The following is a 22,056-nucleotide window of genomic DNA, read 5'->3' as shown; positions in this document are numbered from 1 at the left end:
TTTTCATTTGCTAGACTGTAAAAAAAAAAAAAAATGAATCACTTAAACATTTTTATCTACTATATAGAACCTGCATACATCTTTACGTTTTAAATTTAAATCTACCATATGATTTGATCTTCAGCTTGAGGCTGTAGGTAGGCTCTGTAGTTATTCTCTTTGACAAGAAAGGAAATCAGGAATATGATGACTGTGTGCTGCCCAGTTCACAAAACCTATTATTATTAAAAGAGCTGTGGTCAGGACTTGGGCTGTGTGATTCCTCTTCTAGAACTCTTACTATGCATACATTGTCTACTTCTCAAATATGTTGCAATGTTTATAATTAGTCAACATACTTTACTCTTCCTCTTTTATTTCACAAGTGTTAAATTCCATGAATCAGCTCATCTAGAAATACTGTTCTAAAGGATTTTTTGAAACCATACAAATGCTAGAAGAAAGTTTATTATTTTTTTTGGAGAAAGCCTTTCAAAGCATGACACAATACTTAAAAGGAATTGCTGTGAAAGTTAATGGCATAAAAATTGAAATTGTCAGTAATTTAAAAATACAATAAAAATAAAGTTTAAAATAGTCAAAAAAGTTTTAAAAACTGTCAAATGTCAGAAGACTGGCTATTTCCTTACTAGCTAATAAGGAAGGACAAATAAACCCACAGGGGGAAAAAAAAGATGAACAAAGATATTATCACAAATATTTAAAAATATAAATGCCAATATGCTTAAGAAAATAGGTGAACCTTCACTCAATTAAATATTTACCGATAAAATAAGTACTTGTTAAAAACAAAGTTTAGTGTAAACCAGTGTGAGTGATGTATGGAGAGAGGCATTTTCACACATTGCTGTGTACATGTATGAACAGAAATTTGGTAAAACTCCCCCTTCCAAAAAAAGTACATACTTTTAAATTTCACTTTCTGCTGTTTACTAGTGTCCTAGCACAGTAAACAAAACTATATGGGGACTTCCCTGGTGGTCCAGTGGTTAAGACTTCACCTTCCAATGCAGGGGGTGTGGGTTTGATCCCTGGTCAGGGAGCTAAGATCCCACATGCCTCGCGGCCAGAAAACCAAAACATAAAGCAGAAGCAATATTGTAACAAATTCAATAAAGGCTTCATTCTCCATTTTTTGATTAAGAAAATAAGAATAAGTAGTTATTTAACTCCTAACCCCCAGTCAATATAGCTAGCAGTGGTAACATCAGAAGTCATGGATGTCTGTCTGATTCCAAATACTAAGTGGTCTTCCAGAAAAAGAAAGAGTTCCCAAAGCACTGTGCCTAAGCTTACTTAAGCATATTGACAGTTTTATCTTTCATTCTACTAAATTTGTCTAGTGCTGTAGTGGATTTACAGAAGGCAAGGTATAGCCTCATATAAAAATATCCCTTCAAAATATTGCACATACATTATATTTTTAAAATGAAAACCCCAACATGCATTACTCAGAAATGGGTACAGCAGTTTTCTGCCTTGTTCAAGGTGAATATTTTGCTCAAAATATAGATATATGGTTGCAGATTTTACCTAGCTCTAGGTTTCCTGGGTCTTGTGTGCTAAGCTGCTCAGAACGGTTGTCTATGGGATTGAACACTTAACAGCTGCCTCTGGGAATGTAAATTTGATTCTTTGGGCTGCTCATGGGAGGGTGTGACATTTTCCTCTCCAGAGACAGAGGATTTGGATGGCATTAGGCTACTGAGTAAATAGTGATCCAAGTAAGTTCAGTGTCAGCTTAGGCATCTATTTTACATGTATTTTTTCTGAATCATTTTTCTCTAACAGTGTTCAAATTTTCATTATAATTTAACTATCCTTGACTTCCCTGGTGGTCCAATGGTTAAGAATCCGCCTTCCAATGCAGGTGACGTGGGTTCGATCCTTGGTCAGGGAACTAAGATCCCACATGCTGTGGGGCAACTAAGCCCGCGTTCCACAACTACTTAGTCCATGCGCCACAACGAAGAGCCCACGCACTGCAATGAAAGATCCCGCATGCCGTAACTAAGACCTGACAGCCAAAATTTTAAAAAATAATAATTTAACTATCCTTTAAATATATTTAAGATATGCTGTTTAAAATGGCATCTGAACTCCTATGTTGGTGGGTTATTTCTGAATTGTCACACTGTAGGGTGTGTGTATTTGTGAGAAGGCTGAGAAGGAAATGTATCAAAGCAGCTTAAGTGCAATAAAATAGATACTCTTCATCAAAATAATTATTAAATTAGCTTTTACACTACCTTTTTATTAATACAACAAAGTTAAAAGGTCACAATTATAAGGGAATCATCTTTTAAAATTATCTGAAATCTCTGTAAGTTATTCTTTTTAAATGAAAAGCATCAATCATAATGAGATTACACAAGGCCATTTCTACTTTATCGTAATTAAATGATCAGATATTTTTTAAAAATTCCAATATACCTGAAGACTTTTATAACTTATTATTAATTTTTAAATAAATGTGTCTGTAAAAATATCCTGGAAAAAGAAAGCAATGCTAGAGGAAAAAGAGTGCTTTGGATTCCTTTCCAGTTGTATTGCACAGCTAGCAAATGAGAGGATCCAACACACGCCCAGAAGTGACAGCACAAGCAATCCAATGAGGACTGGTTTAAATACAATCTGATGAACTAAATGTATTTCTGCCTATTACTGTTAGGTTGTTGTCTTTCAGGGTTGACTTAGAGGCATTTATTTAGCTGGTCTATCTGATAGATGACAGTTTAACCTTCTGAAGATTTTGATTTTTGCCTGTATGTTTCTGAGAATTTCTTTGTAAAAATGTATTTTTAATATTAAGGGTCTTTTTTATCCTCCCAAAGTGCAAGATTTGGTTAGATTTTAAAATAATGACTTTCTTTTAAAGTAACTTTAGTATATGCTTTTTTATATTAAAAGGTCATCCTAAATAGTAGAATTATTTAAATGTTATGTAACAGTTGTCTTTTTATCTGAAGAGATCTAAGAGAAATTTAATTTGGGGGGTTTTCGTAGAAGGATTTTGCTGTGCTTATGAAACTTCTATAAAACTAAGAGAAAATAATAAATAGTGAAGAACTTCCAGTTAGAACAATAGGCTATTTCCTTTTTTTAACGTCTGTTTGTCATCCTTGTTGATTGACAGAGTCTCCAGTCATTTTCGCAATTATTAGCCTCAACACACTTTAGATTTATGATGCATAGAAAAGTGCATTTTGTTTAAACTTTATGAAATGAGGTTTTCAAGCAGGAAAGTTAGACTCTGATAATTCTGCCCAATCTACACTTTCCACCCCTGGGCCCAGTTTATCATCTGGAATAATGATTCTGCAGTAAAAGAGTATATTAGAGGCTACTCAACAAGTTAGTTCCTTTTGTCTCTCTGGCCTCTGACTTACTTGGATGGGAAAATGGCCAAAAGAAAAAAAAAAAAAGCAGAGGATCTCAGATATAGGTAATGGGTCCTTACCAGAACATAAAAATAGACCTGTAGGAGCCATATCAGTGGTGGGATGTGTGTGGGGTTTTTGTTTGTTTGTTTGTTTGTTTTAATTACTCTTGCAACAGAACACTCACTGGGATCTGACGTCTGTCTGTCTGTCTCTCTCTTTTTTTTTTTCTCAAAGCATATTTAAACTCACACTTTTTATAATGGGGATTTCAGTGTAGGGTTTTCTGCTGAATACCATTTGGTGCTACTAAGAATTGACCGTTCAAATTTTGGAGCGTTTGATTGAAAAATCCTTCTTAGCCTTTTTAAAGGTAAGTCATAATGATTTTTTTTTTAATAAAAAGATTTCTATCTCCCAAATGATAGGAGATGACACTACTATATAAACACCCATTAGAAGTTATAGAACAGAACAGCAAGCAGGAACTGTTTTCTTGAAGTCATTAGGCTTTTTTTAAAAAGTAGGTTTATGTTCTTTTCTAAGTTATCAATCTTCTTACTTTTTATGTTTAAAAAAATATTGAAACCTTGTCTCTTGATGTTTAAAATCTTGTTTATTTGTAAATATTTATTTGTTAATATTTAAAATGATGTACTATCCAATTTGATTATTGTAGAACTTTCATTGTCTCCTTAGGCTATTTATACATGATTTTTAATTTAAATTATGAATGAAAATCAACATAAATAAAAACCAGTATAGTAGGATTAGTTCTTATAAATGACTTGCCACTCTATGCCAACATGCTTTCTAATATGCAATTGTTAATTACCTATTATTTTAGAGAGTCGTTATTTTGTTTAATCTTCTATCTTAATTTCACAACCTTTAGTGAACCTGACTTTGTCTACATGGTTAAATGCAGTGCATCTTTTGGATATATTCTTATTAAGTATTTTTTAAAAATGAACAAAGATATTGTAATTGCTACTGGGGATGGTTAATTGTATTAATTCCAAATAATGATTCTGATTTATATAAATGTTTATAAATTATATAAAATTTGGTAACAGAATAAAAAAAAAAACAAAATTAAAACAAAATTAAAGTTTTTGGATATTTAGGAAGCTTATTACAAATATCAGCAAATTATTTCCTTGAATGATTATACAATGTTTAAAGGACAAATCATTCTAGAAAAATTAAAAGTTTTAATTTATAGTAATTTATAGTAAGTGAATTCATACATAACTGTAAATGGCATAAATTCTCTAGAGTAAATTTCTAACAGTTTCTAGAATTGTAACATATTGAAAGATGTTTTTGAAATCTTTGCATGTACTTTTCAGTCCTTGACTGTGTAGTTTTAAATTAGTAAAAGAAACAGTGCTTTTAGTATTCGTTCAAAAACTAACCAAAATAATAATTTTTAAAAATTTTGTTATGTAGAGAGTCTAGTGGTGGACTGGATTTATGAGAGAAAAAATATATAGAAATTTTTTTCATTTACCAAAATCATTATGAGACCGGAACAATAAATCCAATACAAAATCATCAGAAGTTAAGCTGGGAGGAATAACATAATTACAACTGGAGAGGTATTGGACAGAGTGTACCAAAAATTTTGGAATTTATTTTGGAAGTTATAGTTGATAGGCTTAATTTTTAAGAAAATGTTAGCAAAAAATACTTGTGGATTTTTTTTTCTTCCTGAAGGAATGGATTCTGTAACTGTTTTCTGATTTAATCAAAACATGTTTTAATTCACTGGCCCAAGTCATGGCTGAAAGTTTCAAGGAGCATTAGTCTAACCTAGAAGCTGCCTTTTCATTTGCATGATATTCTAAATCCTGGTATACATAAGAATAAACCATTTCATCAGACTTTATTGTAACCTAAGAGTTTTGGAAATAATCATTCTTCTTCGTGTAACTTATACACATTTATTAGATTTTTAAAAAATAATACTTGGCCAATTTGCAATAACATTTTACTATTATGTTATGGTTGTTCAATATAATATTCCATAATATTTCAAATAACATAACATGTGCTATGATAGGAATTTTTATTCATTATCTCATTGAATTTTATTTGACATTTTTAACCATATATGATGTATTTATATCCATTTTAGAGAAAACTGAGCCACAGAAAACTATAATGTTAGACTGCGAATTGAACCTAATTATTTGAATTCAAAGCTCAGAATCATAATTATTGCAAATCTTATAGTATTCTACTGTTTATAGTAAGAGTTGGGTTGGGAAAAAAAGAGATAATAGCATTTCTATCTAGGACTCGACAATCAAGAATGGCTCTAGATAATCCTATTTAAATGGACATGACTCTAAGAGAATCATTTCAAACCTATAGTAATCTCTATACACAAGTACTCCAAAAACTACTCCAGAAAGGTTGGTTTGCTTCTAGAAGAACATTTAGTGTAATAATGAAGTCAATGTAATTATTGTTTTAATTTTCTAAGACTACCACCAAAACAAGTTTTAAGTTGTTATATTTGAAAGGCATAGTTTAGTAAAGCATGTTATTGTTTTGTATTATAGATGTCTATAAACTTTTTTCTATTATATATGTTTAGCTCCATATATTCTGATAGGATGGAAATGCCCATATAAATTAAAAGGATTATGGTAACTTGAATAAGAGACGGTGTCGGAGATCTCCTAATCTAGTTATTTAAACATTTTCCACATAGCCGTTGGGTTCTGTGGGGATGACTCAGAGCCCAAATGAGATGTGACTGGAAGGGGAAAGGGCCACAGTTCTTGCCAACTTTGACCAGAATAGCTTTGACCAGATAGTTCTTTTAACTATCTTTATATGTTGGGATTGTGTGTAAAATAAGTACTAGTCTAATGCCCTTCTGTTTCCACATAATGAAACACAACCAGATTTAAATGATTGATTTAACTAGCTTGATGTGAATCTGCATCTTACTCATGGCTAGGGAATCATGGTTTTGTAAACACACCTAGATATCATATAAAGTAAGAGTGTGAACAGGAACTTAATTTGGAAAGCTGATTTTCATCATTCATATTCAACCTGTTGTTGAATTAATCACCCCCAAAACTCTAAAACTGGGTTTTGTGGGCAGATACTGTATTTATTAGGTGAGGAAGACTGTGTATCAAAGGAATCACAGTGTATGTCTAGTGGAAAACAGAGGTGTGTGATCTGGTTTCCTATTCCAAGGAAAAGTGGAAGGAAGGCTTATGGATAGAATAGGAAATTTCTAACTCACTCATGAGTTAGAAAATGTCATCCAGGTCCTGGCATTCATTTATGGTACAAGTACATACTCTTATAATCTGAAACTGTTAAAGTTTCGTAGTTTACATCCCAGGAAACTGTACCTCTGGGCCATGCCTTTTCTGGGTGGAGTTTCCCAGGAAACACAGCTCTCTCTGCACATGGGAATAATTACAGATTCTCTGGGAACTTTATTATTCTGACCTACTAATGGAGATGCTTCTTATAGCTCAGTCTCAGTTCCTACCACCAGGTTTCCAACATAGTGGAAAGGCATAACGCTCATAAGTTCATCTAGAAACACTTTGTAGATATGACAGCAAAAAAAAGAAACAGCCACGTGAACATATACTCATGAATTCTACAAAAGGAACAGGATTTAATGTCTGTGAAATGACAGGATACAGCTGATCTCCATATAGACTCAAGAAAGTTATGGGATTAGTGATATCTTAAAACATTTCTTTTTATTTTCTCTTCCTTCTTCTTATAGGTCTCAAAAATATGTTTTCTTTCCTGTACCTTTGATTATTTTTTGTTTTCTCAATTTAAGTACTTTAAGCAAGCAGTAAGTTATTACAGACATCAATGTCTTATTATGAAGAAGAAATAACAGTGAAAAAAAAACTTAATCTAAAATTAGCAAGTAAAATAAATTTTATTATGTAAGAAGCTGTACTATTGAGAAAACCAAGTGTGCAAAACACAAATTTTATGTGCTCTAAATGGCTACATGTGAGAGGAGAGTGGGGAATAACTACACTTTTTTTATGAAGCTCTTGAATAGAATGTCCTGAGTAACCTGAACTTTTATGTATTCAGTGCATGTCCTACTTTATTTGTTGGTCCTTCCTTTGCTTCAGGTGAATAAAACTACAGTTGACCCTTGAACAGAACAGGTTTGAACTTTGTGGGTCCACTTTTACACAGAATTTTTTCGGTAGATACTACAGTACTACCTGATCCACAATGTGTAGTTGGTTGGATCCACAGATGCAGAACTACAGATAAGGAGGGCTGACTGTATGTTATATGTGGATCTTCCACTGCCTGTAGGGTTCATAATCCCTCTGTGTTGTTCAAGGGTCATAAGGTTAAAGTATAATTATAATAGCAATACTTACTTATGGTGACAGGGCACTGAAGCATAATAAATGAATGCAAGTAAGTAGTTCCCCCATATTCACGGGTGTGGAGGATACCTTCTAAGACCCTCAGTGGGTGCCTGAACCCAGAGATAGCACCAAACCCTAAGTAGTCCCCCTGTAGCCAAGAGTTTGCTTTCTACAGGTTCAGTTACCTTCACTTGACCACTTTTGACCATGGGTAAGTGAAACTGTGGAAAGCAAAGCCATTGATAAAGGACTACACTACACATGTGAAATATCTTGCCTATTCTTAGAGAGAAAAAAAAAATAGAAACTTACATCAAGGTAACAAAAGTATGTCGGCCAATAGAAAATGTGAAAAATTAGATAAACTCAATCTTTTCCTGTTGAAGATATCAGTACACATATGCAGGAATGTTAGAGTAACTCTTGTACCTTTGCTTATGCATCATCCAGACAGTGTCAGACTAAGAACTGTCTAACCATGCAATTCAACCCAATAAATTATTGACACTTCGGTTTTCTGATGAACTTGACTCAACAGCAGTGGGCTGTGTATACTATCTCACTTCAGTTTTAAGTTCAAAGCAGACAGAGCCTAGGCAGTACCCAGGTCTGCCCATGACTTCACATCTCTGGGCTCAGGGTCCTTGGAAGTCATAATAATGAGTTTTCAGGTTTAAAGAGAGAGGCATTGAATAACCTGTTGCCCCCTGGGTCATCCAGTGGACTTTCTTGGGACTCTTTGCCCCTTGCAGAAACTCTTTCCTGTAGTCCATGGGGCTGCTTGAATAAAGGAGAATGATTCTGGGAAAGGTCAGGTAGATTCTTAACCAGGTGATGGCATAGATCTGGAAAGGGGCAAATAATACACACCTCTATCCATCTCAGAAACAATAGAATTGTAATGTTTAACTCATTTTATATTCCATCTGTCAGAATAGCAAATGACATTAATATTGAATATTTTTTAGTGGTGTTTATATAGAAAATACAGTATCTTTCTGAAAGAGATGATTTTATCTTTGAGTTGTATTTTTTAATAGATTCATGATGTTATAGAAACAAAACTAGAATTTGACCCTCGGGATTTCATGTCCCAATTTTTTAACGAATTGCTGTCCATAGGTTTCTACAGAGATTCTCCTCAAGTTTCCAAAACATGGGATAGGATAGTATTAGTTGGGAGTGGGGAGACCAAGTTAGGAATCAGGGTCTCGGGGTTCCCACCACTGCTGTAATCAAAGTCACTGCCTGGTCTTCCATGTAAGAATATGAGTGAAGAACCAGTTCAGCTGCCTAAATTAAAAACTGGGGATCTCACCTTAGCATCTTATTTTACACATGAGGAAACGGAGGACTAGAGTTATTAAGTGACTCGCCCAAGGTCAGCTGGCAAGAGAGTAGCCAATCACGCTTCGGTTTATTTATTCTCCAGTCTACCAGTCTCAATTACAGCAGGTTCGATCCATGTATTTTGATGACTACCTTAAGTATAACTTGTAGATTTTGAACTGGAGAATGTTCTATAAAATGGGCATTCAGTAAAATATTACTTGATAAGCTCCCCTGAATATGATCACTTGAATATAGTACAGAACACCTGGGTGACATTCTCTACTTATCAATTACAATGATCATTTAAAAGATGATGTTTCACAAAAATTTTAAGGTGCTGTACAATTATCCTTTGCAAAGGAGATTCTACTTGTGAATATCTAGTCATTATTATCAGGTTTAAATAATTTGTTCCATTGCATTATGACCATCCTGGCCAAAGCCATAGGAGGTAGCATATATTCTTCCCCTTCCACCCCCAAGCAATTAATAAAAAGCCAACTCTACTTGCTCAGGGACACATAAAATTCCACAGGAAAAATAAATCACTTGTTTAGGCTTGTGTGTTTTGTTTACATTGGAAAAAAACATGTGAGACTAATGACTATTCAAGCTTCTTAGCCATGAGGACCTCAGTGTGAATCAGTTTGCTCATCCTGATTTACAGTGGAAGCATCCTAGCTATAAGGCATTGGTAAAGGGAAATCCTAAAGGATGAAAAATAAATAAATTGCCATGAAAAAATTTTATAGCATCTTTTTCCATTTTGGGGAAAAGTCTTATTTTCTTAACATTAGTCTTAACACTATTTTCTTAGCTATACAATGAATACTTTAAAAAAACTAAATGTTTCCTCAAGTGGAAAGAACTACTAATAAAATCATCAGAGTGGTACTTCAACCACAACAAAGCTATGGAGGGAAAATCTGAGACCATAAAAAAATATAATAATTATTATACTTACAATGTTGAGAAAAATATTGCGTGTGCCTCTTTTTTGTCTGTAGCCTCCCTTCTGTTGGCATTTTTCACTTCCTTGGCCGGGGGCATTTTGAAGTAGGGAATATTTGTTTATAAGCTACAAAGCACATTCTATTTATTGATGTCAGGTCAACCCCATTATAAAAAATGCTATTGCAACCAAAATAGCTCAAATGAGTATGTTTTCAATATTTGAATAATAAAGTCTTATTAACTTTGTTACAATAGGATCTACTTATTCCACGAAGAGTTTTCTTCCAAAGATAAGACTGACTAAGTGAAATACATATTGACAGAATCTAGTTGCTTTTAACAGAATTGGCATGAGTCAGTTGCCCATGACAAAATGAACAATATTGCCCTTGAATATGTTAAAATATATATATTTGAGACCAGCAAGAAAGCAATGTCTATCACAGAAACTAGACATCCTCTACATATTTTCTTTAAAGTCTTTTCACCTTTAGACTATCTAAAAATCAGTTATTAAAAAAAGAAATTGAAAATGAAGTAGTCTTCTTTAAAATATTTCAATGTTTTCAACACCATGTATAAGAAAGAATGCAGGCGTGAACTCGATATTGATGAAAGTGGAATTTTCTTTTAATAGTGATTATAATTTTGATGATATTAGGGAGTAATCTAGTGCTAATTTTCTGACAATGTATTTTCCCAACTTACTCATGCTTTTTTGTTTTAACAGATAGCTTACAATTGATTACAAGAATTGATTCCTCTGAGACTCATCAGATCATTTCCTGTAAAATCCGTATCTTTCTATTTGTGAAAAAGGTAAAGAAAACATCTGTCACCAAACTTGCTTAGCATTTAGATGTGACAGACATCAGTCCACCCACATTCAGTTTGCAGGAGAACTCCAGTTAGGGTGCAGATGGTTGTGTTGGGGTGGACAAGCCAGACAGAGGGTGAAGATGCCCGTAAGTGTCCCAGGCTGATGCAAGGTAAGCAGAGGGCGAGAGTACAGTAAGCATATTCTCCTTAGATAAGATTTCAGAATGTTAATCATCCATAGAAAGAAAATTTTAAAGAGGAGAACTTTGAAGAACTGCTCTATGTGGCATTATTTATTACTTCTACCACTGGTAGGTAGGTCAAATCAAGAAAGGACAAGACCTAGAAAGTTTTGTTTAAAAAAAAAAAAAGCATCTGTTTATTTATAACTGGCAAAATGATCTGTTTCAGTTGCGTGTTTTCCTTGTACTTTGATCTTTTTGTATGATACTTATGCTTCTGCTTTATCTCCTTCTAATGATAGAACCAGACCTCTTGGAAACCACCTTCATCAGGCCCAGGAGTTTAAAAGAAGCAGGTGCTGAACCTTAGTTTTTTCCCTGGACAAGAAAAATGGGCTGTGATCGAAACTGTGGGCTCATCTCTGGTGCTGTCATTGGTGCAGTCCTGGCTGTGTTTGGAGGTATTCTAATGCCAGTTGGAGACATGCTTATTGAGAAGACAATTAAAAAGGTACAAGTAATTTCGAGAATATTTCTTGCCATCCTGATTCATTCTATCTTCCATCCCTTTTTGGCTTAGGGTGGCTGTTTGATATTTCATTGTAACTGGCAATAATGTGTCTCTAACACAAACGTGATTGTGAACTACTGAAACTCTACATGATAGAGAAGTGGTCACAGTATGATGTATATTCTACCATCATATTCTATATGAATGCACTGTCATCTTAGGTCTAAATATTTAATTTCTGATAAAAAACTATTATAGGTATGCAGGTAAGTAGAAATAATTGCATTTAATTATGTCAAAAGAGTATGCTGATAAGCTTTTGAATGAGAAATGAGTGTTATTTTGTGAGGGTACATTTATAAAATTGTTGCACTTTGATTAATGTTGAGAAAAGTAAAATCATATTTATTATATATATAACTTAAACAAAATTGTGTTTAATATTGATGTAGGAATATTTGGTAAAACTGGTAAAAAATATTTTTGTTTGGTAAACTCTATATGATATGTGTAATAATATATGATTGTCTTATAAACATTTCTTATTGATGAAGTTTGATAATTGACTTTTAGAAAATACTTCCAGAAATGTTATGTAGAACATATCCTAGTATATATGTAACAAGTTGACTGTAGTTTTAACAAAACTAAAAATAAAAGTAACTAAAACATATTTAGTCACCTATATATTAAGTCACTAAAAATAAAGTGACTTAATATATAGGCTTTGTACAACAAACTAGAATTCATCTCCCACCCTAGTTCCTTCTAATTCAGTTTCATACTCACCAACTTTAATTGATAAAGAGAAGGAAGACTAGAATACAGAAAAGTAGATCTGCTCAAGTCCTAAACCAGGGATGGTAAATTCAAATGGCTTCAGGGGTTTGGAGACAAGGTTTAAAAAAAAAAAAAAAATGGGGAACTACCAAGAACAAGGTAAAAACAAGACAAGGACTATCGTGAAATTAAAAGTGTGTGCTCTGCCCAAAGGCATGTATGTTCATTTTTAAAATACAATGCTAGCCGAATAAAACATATCTGAATGCTGGCCTCAGCTCTCAGCCTGGTTCAGATGTCAGCGGTCTAGATGTCAGTAAGCACAGTGCCCATGGAGAACGACAAGAACTGAATCTGAAAATGGGCTAGACTACCAACTCACACTGCAATTTCTGTTCCTGCCAAGACCTTGATCTGTCCCATCCATTCATCCATGTTTAACATCTTACTCGTACTAGGAGTATAAACACATACAATTATATTTCACTAAAGCACTGACCTAATTGACAAATAAATATGAAGATTTAATTTCAAATCTAGTTACCCAGGACAAGAAGTTACTATTTTCCAATGTTTTTTTTGTTTGTTTAGCTAAAATGCTTAGACTTTAAATTTTACAAATTTTCTCACTATACCATTATAGCTCGTCTTAGAATAGGTTTTTAAAAAATAGGACATTTTTAGGTACAGTTTCTATACTTGCACGCTATATTTGCTTAATAACAATATAGTCATTTCTATCCTTTCTCTTGCTAACAGACTGCAAAATTTTCAACCTCATGCATTTAAATTAAATTAAATTCCATCTCCTTCCTTGGAATTCCCAGTTTTCTTGATATTATTATTATTATATTTTATAAATTTATTTATTTATTTTTGGCTGTATTGGGTCTTTGTTGCTGCGCACGTGCTTTCTCTAGTTGTGGTGAGCAGGGGCTACGCTTCGTTGCGGTGCACGGGCTTCTCATTGCGGTGGCTTCTCTTGTTGAGGAGCACGGGTTCTAGGCACGTGGGCTTCAGTAGTTGTGGCATGCAGGCTCCATAGTTGTGGCTCGCAGACTCTAGAGTGCAGGCTTACTAGTTGTGGCACACGGGTTTAGTTGCTCTGCGGCACGTGGGATCTTCCTGGACCAGGGCTCAAAACCGTGTCCCCTACATTGGCAGGTGGATTCTTAACCACTGTGCCACCAGGGAAGCCCTATTTTTAATACAGTTCAATAGAGACAGACAGGTGATGGTGAGGTGGGGAGTATCTAATAGTGCGAGAGGGAATTGCCATTGTTCAGCACCCTTTCTGCTCTATAAACTTGCTTCTCTTCTGTATATTCTGTGGCGAGAGAACAGGATCAGTTCTAACACAGAGCTATAACTTATTTTTTGGAAAAATCTTCAGAATAGAAAAGTGACAATAATCTTCCAGTGCACAGCATTTTAGACTAAGACTATTTTTTGATACATAATTGATCATCTGTAGCTGAATAGTGATCATCTATTCTTTCTTATTATTCAACAATATTATTCATTTAGACCCTGTTAGATGGCATGAGAGGTGCCAGCATCTATTTTAATTGTTTAATATTTATCTCTAAGTTCATAATGGCTAATCCTGAGGAAATAAGAGTTTTGAGTCATCAAAAATTGGCTTTTATATAGAGGCTAAGAGAGAATAAAATAAATATTTATCTCAAGAAATATAAATTTTAACTGGGGAAAAGCATATTGTAAAAAACTAGAGACGTGAAATTCTATAATTGACTTCTAAAGCATATACTATAGAAAATAAATATTATTTAGAAAGAGAACTTGCTCAGAGTATTCAATAACTTCAGGAAGAAGGTGAGACTTGAATTGGATTTTGAAGTATAAAATTTTGAAAGTCCAAAGAAGGCTCCAATAAAAGTGTCAAAGGACTGTTTAATACTATGGGAAAAGTTGTGGAAATGCAACTAAATGTTGTGACGAGGGAAGGAAGAATATTAAAAAATGTGCCAAAAATATAGGATTAACAGGAGAGACAATTAGAAAAATAATAACATGGGGTAAGATTTAGGAAGCTTTGAACATCAGTCAGAAGACTAATTAATGACATGACAGGCAATAATAGATGGTGTATGTTTTCTGGTAGGTGTTAGATATAACAAAATCTGCATTCAGAGATTGATATCAAATATACTATATACTAATATACTATATATCATACATACAAATATACCATACTATATACTAATATACTAATAAAGCATTTATTTAGTCCTATTAAGAGCTGCATATATACTAATTCATTTAATCTTCACAAATATCTATTAGAAGGTACTATTATTTTACCCATTTTACAGTCACAAGACCCTAAATCAACTTGCCAACTCACCTAGCCAAAAGGAGGACGAGTTAGTTTCCAAACTTAGGCAACCTGAAGGGAGAGACTAGATGATTTACACAGTTTTGTACTCTATAATTGTACAATAGAATGTACTGGAAAGTGAGGAGACTGAAAACAGGAAATGCTATGTAGGACATGACCACTTTCAAGGAGAATTTAAGACTCCCTTTAGAAAGATCTTTGCACAGTCTGCGCATAACAAAAGGCACTCTGGTCTAGTGTGGTGGAGTATATAGAACTGATGGGTGATGGGATGCAATGGGATAGAGGGACTAAACAGGGAGAGAGAGGAGTAAAAAGAACAAACTGCAAGATGTCCAGTTGTTATTGATAGAAATGTATACCTTAGAAGAATAAAAAACAGACATTTTATAAGTGATTTGATATGAACATCAGTGTATATTTCAGAGGTCAGAGCTCAAGAGATTTGATCATTATTATAGAGAATACAGATAAAACTAAACAGTAGATTTGCTTAAGGAGAATTTGAATATAGAGACAAAAGGGCAGAGAAATTACTATAGGATTTGTGCATTAGAGGTAGGTAGGAAAACGAAAACAGAAAAGGGTAAAATTATTTTATATGAAGAAATGAAAACAATAGAGTGCATTTTTTTGGAAGTTAATAGGAAGCCAATTTTCAGGGAAAGAGAATAAAATGATCTCAGGCAGATGAAAATTAAGGAAATAATGGTTAGAATATGGTCAGTAATGACTTCGAAAGTATAATTTCAGTTGGGTAGGGTAACAAAGCAGGGATAAAATAAAGAAATAGAGTGCTTTCCCTTCTTGTTTTTGAAATGAGGGTTATCTGCAATCTTTGGTTTACATTGTAACCCAGCTCAATATCTACAGACTAAGACATCATCAGAATCCCTTCAGTGGTCAGGGGCTGTGTGGTACATTTAAGAATAAACCTGAGTTTGCTCTCAGATGTTCATATATCCATGATGACCTTGCCCATTTGAATCATGTAAAGATCCTGGGACTTTTTCTTTATTTAAATAAAACTGTTTCTTTTTTATTTAGTTTACAAAATTATTTTTTAAATGAGATTGGCGTATGTATCTGTTCGGCATGCAATATAAGTCAAATCTTTGAATTGTGTGTAATCCCAGAGAGCCAAGTATCTTACTACTGACTCAGAGCACTTAGGTTAATGCTGTTATTTTACAAATATATACAAGTTTTACTACTGGTCAGTTTTGTCTACAATTGAAACTTATTGCAGATTATTGCTTTATTTAATGGTCTAGTAGCAAATTGGCAAAGTTATTACCTGTATACAAGCACCATAAAAAAAAAGAAGTAAAGTGCTTAATTTAAAAAGATCAGAAAATCATATCACGTTGTTATCTAATTTTTAAATATAGAATTGGGACTCTATGATACCTTCCAGTTCTAAAAGATGGCACCCTGACACCAGCCTTTGAAATGGCCTAAACTAGTCCATACATTTTACTTCATGTGTATATGTGTGTGTGTATATGTATATATATATATGTGTATTTCTTTACTCGTTATTTCCAAGGGATATTTTCTAGGGACTTCGTGCTTTTTATGCATTACAACTGGAAACTTTTTTACCAGTATTTTAGACTTTGATTCCTAGTAGATTTGTGTGGGCCCAGCAGGTTTATGCAATCTTGCTAGACACACTAAAAGTCAATGGCATGAGCTGCCACGAATGTGGAAAGTAGAAATTATCAAAGGACTTCAGAAAAAGGTCGAAGTTCTGCCACCATTTACAAAGGTTAGTTTATCACTTGACACTGTTAATGTCACTTGATATATATTTGGTGAATATTATATAACATAGGCAATTTCAAATAATTTAATTTCCCTATGATATTAACTGTAGAACACCAAGAAGGGAATTAAAGATACCTTTTTTTCCAATTAAAAACTAATGTTCAATTATACCATCATTCAATTATACCATCATTTCCTTCCCCCATTCTTGAAAAGAATGATCCTTCAGTAGCCAAAAAAAATGCTTCCAGATAAAATAAATTGAAATAACAATTATTTATGTTCATTAAAATGACTAGAATTTCAAATCAACATACATATTTAATAGTAAAATTAATTTATATTTATAATAATTTCATAATATATGCTTAGAGCATTTCCAGATATGATAAAATAGTTTTTACATTATTATAGTATCTAAAAAGCTCAAAAAAAGTGCCAGAAGTATAGGTTGTTAAAGATGGTAGCATTTGTTTTAAATTTAATGATAATATATGAGAACATGAAATAATCTAAAACAAATTATAAATTTAAATAGCAGAATAACATGGTTTAAACACATATATTTGCATATTAGCTCCAATAATAAAATCACTTTAAAATGTTTTAAGAAAAAGCAGATCAGCATGTGTAATTTTCTCCCTCCAGCCCAATTTAATATCAACATAGTTTACTTTTCATGCCAAATACAAAATCTCCCATTTTAGGTTCTTACATAAACTCTTGACGGCTGATTTCTGAGTTTCAGAAACACATTAAATCTGATCCATTTCACCAAATGTTATTCTGTGGTTTAATTGATGACTTGATAACCTGAGACTAAAACCACTTTTTGACTCTCAACACAACTGGCACTAATATTCTAATTCATTCTCTCTCTCAGCGCGCACACACACACACACACACACACACACACACACACACACATATGCATCATGTACACACATAGGAGAATATTTTTTGGACATGGGAAGACTGCTTGTAACTGGTCCTAAACAGAACAAATTGTAATAGTGAGTGGAGAGGATAAAGACTCTTTTCAGTATGTTTCTGCTTTTTAGGGAAATTTTGATTTCACTGGATGGAGAATAAATAGAAAAGTGATTAAATAGAAGAAGTAGTGTCACAGGATTTTACATGAGTTATTGCCACATGAATGGTTTAGACAGGAATCCTATGAACGAAGCAGTTAAAGCAATCTGGAAAGTAAGTGAGATGAGAGTTCTCCCTCTAAGGGGTGGAGAGTATTTGTATAATAATAATAGTCAGGGTTTACTGAATGTGCTAACACTGTTCTGAGTGCTCACATTTATTCATTCTTACAATAACCTATGAGGATAAATATTTAATTACAGCATATTCCACTTATTTTGACTTTCAAAAATACTAATTTCATATAGTTCAATCTAATATTATTAGTATCCCTGTTTTACAGGTAAGGAAACTGAGGTACAAAGAAATTAAATAACCTGCCCAGGTTTAACTGGTTAGCATGTGACCAAACTGGGAATCAAACTCAGCATCTATTTCATTGTTAACCACTTCACTCTAGGCTTTGAGTGAAGAAGCCAATATACTTGGTCAGGCTGGGAGTAGGCTAAGGAAATCTACTCATAGATTAAAATCTCTTGGACTTCCCCAGTGGTCCAGTGGTTAGGACTCTGCGTGCTTCCACTGAAGGGGGCACAGGTTTGATTCCTGGTCAGGGAACTGGGATCTGCATGCCACATGACGTGACCAAAAAAAAAAAAAAGATCTGCTATATACGATTCCGTCTCTTGGTACTCTGTAAGAGCCCTGAGAAATGGGACGATATATTTTCTACATATGTATTCTATACACTTCGGGCATAGGAAGATATCAAGGACATTTTAATAGTTACACTAAAGTTGATGAGTACTGTTTTCCCATAACAGCAATAATCAAGTGACCAGGTGACTAGATAGAGGGCATTACAGTCCCATATATCTGCCTTTAAATTAATGTAGCAAAATAGAAGTTTCAAGGTAAGTGGCTTTCAACCCAGCTGGAGACCCTGTCATGTGGCAGTCATCAGGCTGGCATCCACTCATTACTAGGGCTGGATAGTCTGAACACTTAAAGTCAGGGACAGATACTGATGTACATATTAGCCAAGTGAGAGGATGTTAAATATTACTTTTTCTGTACACATAATTATCACCTTTGCACTTCAAATTTAGTAAAAGATCTGCAAAATAGGGTAGAGAGTCCAAAGTCAACTTAAAATCAAGGCCTCCTAAATTCACAAAAACATAAAAACTTTTGCTCCTTTTAGAGGAACTTATGATATATTTAGCCTTCGTAGTCAAAGAGGCCTATACAATTTTTTAGTACATTTGGTAATGTTAGGATCAGAAGAAATTCATTCCTATTGTGACTGCTTCAATATTTTTCTCTGTGTCTCTGAACAAACCATGGTGTTATGGAAACCACACAAGATTGGAGTGAAACACCGGATTCTCCATTATCTGCTACTAAATTGTCATACAACATTGAATCAGACATCTGCTTCTCTAGGCCCCACTTCTACTTCTAAAAACTGGATGGGGTTAGATGACCCTAATTCTAAAGCTAGTAATTCAATGCATTCATTTCAACTCTTAGTGTTTCAATTTCCCCATTAAAAAAAATCTCTAGGTCAACAAATAAGACAAAGTAATTCATGGCATTAGAAGAAAGGCATGATACAGTTACAATGTCTTTTGATAGGAAATGCACAAACATCAGAGTTAGGGAGTTTTCTGTCCTGCCAAGTACATTATTGAGTTCCTTTCATTAAGAACTGAAATAAAATATGTGCCTTGAGAGGTACATGATAAACAATTGATACTATATATATTAGTCCTTAACATTCTATAGTGTGAGAGTAATAATGTGTATGTGTGTATGTTCATGTGAGTTTTCCCCTCATAAAGTCTCTTGAAATGGGTAAATTAACACAGCTTTCAGCTTCCATATAGATTTCAGCTTCAAAAACCCCATCATTTAGGGTAAACACCCTTACATTTAAAAGAATAGCATTAATACTTTATCTGTACACAATTTTGTCTTAATTTTGAGCTTGCTATGGAAATAGACTTTTTAGGAGCAAATAAAAACATTTTCAAGGACAACTGCTTGTAAAAAGTAAGAAGATCTAACATCACTTTAGCAGCTCCAATGTACCCAGTGTATATTGCAATAGCAATGATTGCAACAGCACAGGATTTTGTAAAGGCATTTTAGCTGATGCCCTGTTCTTCTCTAAGGAATTCCCTTATTCTCTCCACTAAGTAATAAGTAAAGTTTCCTGAAGATATGAAACTTAACTTGACTTCTACCAACTAAGTGCAGAGGTGGCAGGAACAAAAATAGTAAAAACATGGTGTAAAAGAGGACCAGCCTAAGGGTCAGAGACTAGGATCCTCATCATGATTCTACTTCTAGGTATTTGCCTCGGTTACCCTTGGGCCAGACACCTGGTTTCTCAGAGCCTCAGCACGCTCTACTAGAAAATGTGCTAATGTTCAGTGTCCTTTCCTGATCCATCATTCTATGAATTGATGCTTCCAGGTGACGGAAACAAAGAAGTTAGATTGTCCCTCTATTCATAGGTCTTATTAGGCTCATTTTGTGTGAAATACTTTCCTTCCTCTTCCTCTGGCAGCAAGGTAAGTTGGAACTTTACACCTGGGCATCCCTCCCAAGGTACTTACTTGGAAACACTGCCTGCTACAAAGTCACCTTTGTCTGCGTTAGCTACTAGAGCTTCATGGGCTTCCTGCTCAGAGAGTGAAAGCCTTGGAAGGAATCCAGGAGAGCATCTATGATAATTCCCTCGTTTTACAGATACTGAAATTGACCCAAGGGGTTTGGTGACTTTCTATTCAGTCCCAGCTCCTGAAGCACAAGGGAGATTTCTAATGTAGGGTTTTCTGATTCTGTCACTGGTATTGTTTCTATTTGTCTATCTTTATTACAAGGAGCATCAAAGATTTTTAATGGATTTCACAAAAGGATAACATGAAAACTTCCTTATTTCATCCTTTTTTTAAAAAAAGTATTAACCTAATAATAATGAATTAAACTTGTAATTTTTAGAAGCATGTACTAGTAGGTTTCTGCAAATGTATTGAGAGTTGGGAAAGCCTCATTCAGCAGGGTTTTGAAGGGGAGAAGTCAAATTTGTGTTTTTCTTAATTTAACAAATATTAAGTGATTTTCCCCTCAAGTATCCAACTTTTGAAGAAAATGAAAAAGCTTCCAATACCACTAGAATTTTCCCTCAGTTTTTCTGTTTTGCCTCTTCAATCCATCTCACTGAGGGCAGAAGAGAAATTAATATTCAACCTGATAAGAAATTTTTGGAAAAGCTTTAAATTAGCTTAATAAATTGTGTTATAAACTGTTGCAATACTGCCATAAGGTCACTCTAAAGCTTGCTAATGGTTGGTCTTACAATCGACAGACCTGTCTGCAATATTACACACTGATTCTCTTTGTAAAAGATTGACGAGGGCTTCTCTGGTGGCGCAGTGGTTGAGAATCCGCCTGCCAATGCAGGGGACACGGGTTCGAGCCCTGGTCTGGGAAGATCCCACATGCCGCGGAGCAACTAGGCCCGTGAGCCACAATTACTGAGCCTGCGCGTCTGGAGCCTGTGCTCCGCAACAAGAGAGGCCGCGATAGTGAGAGGCCCGCGCACCGCGATGAAGAGGGGCCCCCACTTGCCGCAATTAGAGAAAGCCCTCGCACAGAAACGAAGACCCAACACAGCCATAAATAAATAAATAAAATTTAAAAAAAATCTTATCAGATTTATATAAAAAGAAAAAAAGGTTGACGAAGAGCTATTGCTATCAAATGTGTTGAAAACATTTCTGTCGCAACCTGTGGCAGGTTCCAGAGGTTCTCACAAACAAGATACTTGAGCTTGGTTCTTTCACGAACTCATTAATGGTTTTAAACTCCCACAAGTGCCCATATTGACTACAAAGAAATAACCCAAACTTGTTTTCTTTTTCATAGGAAACTGTCCTTGAAGAAGGTACAATTGCTTTTAAAAATTGGGTTAAAACAGGCACAGCAGTTTACAGACAGTTTTGGATCTTTGATGTGCAGAATCCAGAGGAGGTGGCAGTTAACAGCAGCAAAATTAAAGTTAAGCAAAGAGGTCCTTACACGTACCGGTGAGCGAGTCCCCGCAATAAGTGGCACTCTTTCCTTGACCACATGCATTTCTGAAAAAGCTTCCACTTGACAAATGTCACTGTATTGAAATGTACTTGTTATTTTCTTACCATTAATATACACTGAAATTTCTGTTTCTGCCTATATAAAACCCTAATCTAAGGATTTAATGATGATAAGAAATATATATTTTATTACGAATTTACCAGCATCAATTAACTGTCCTACATTTAGGAAGTTACAGGAGTTTTACACTTGTGGCATGTATCCTCAGCAAGTCTAAAATATGCATGCTAAATAAAAAACCATCTATCACAATTTTAAAATCAGAGCACTTTAAAATCATAAAATTGAAAGTGTAGGTTATACGAGTGGTTCTCCA

The 22,056-nt window shown here is 34.2% G+C and overlaps 1 protein-coding gene across 7 annotated transcripts in view; it reads left to right on the top strand.

Moving 5' to 3' along the window:
• The window catches only part of LOC118900697 (platelet glycoprotein 4), a 76,995-nt gene that overhangs the window by 35,836 nt on the left and 19,103 nt on the right, over window positions 1–22,056 (top strand). For 4 of the 7 annotated variants that reach the window (XM_036863276.1, XM_036863275.1, XM_036863278.1 and 1 more), the window contains exons 2-4: window positions 10,791–10,879; window positions 11,364–11,572; window positions 21,513–21,673. In XM_036863276.1, the coding sequence (XP_036719171.1) occupies window positions 11,453–11,572; window positions 21,513–21,673 (281 nt within the window). In that variant the 5' untranslated portion in view covers window positions 10,791–10,879; window positions 11,364–11,452. Of the gene's footprint in view, window positions 1–3,421; window positions 3,446–3,655; window positions 3,754–10,790; window positions 10,880–11,363; window positions 11,573–21,512; window positions 21,674–22,056 lie in introns of those variants that run through there. The other 3 variants (XM_036863274.1, XM_036863273.1, XM_036863279.1) reach the window with 2 other exon arrangements.

The sequence above is a fragment of the Balaenoptera musculus genome, chromosome 9 (genome assembly GCF_009873245.2).
Source record: "Balaenoptera musculus isolate JJ_BM4_2016_0621 chromosome 9, mBalMus1.pri.v3, whole genome shotgun sequence".
NCBI lineage: Eukaryota > Metazoa > Chordata > Mammalia > Artiodactyla > Balaenopteridae > Balaenoptera > Balaenoptera musculus.
The sequence above is the reverse complement of the archived record's forward strand: the minus strand, read 5'-3'. Positions and strand labels throughout refer to the sequence as shown.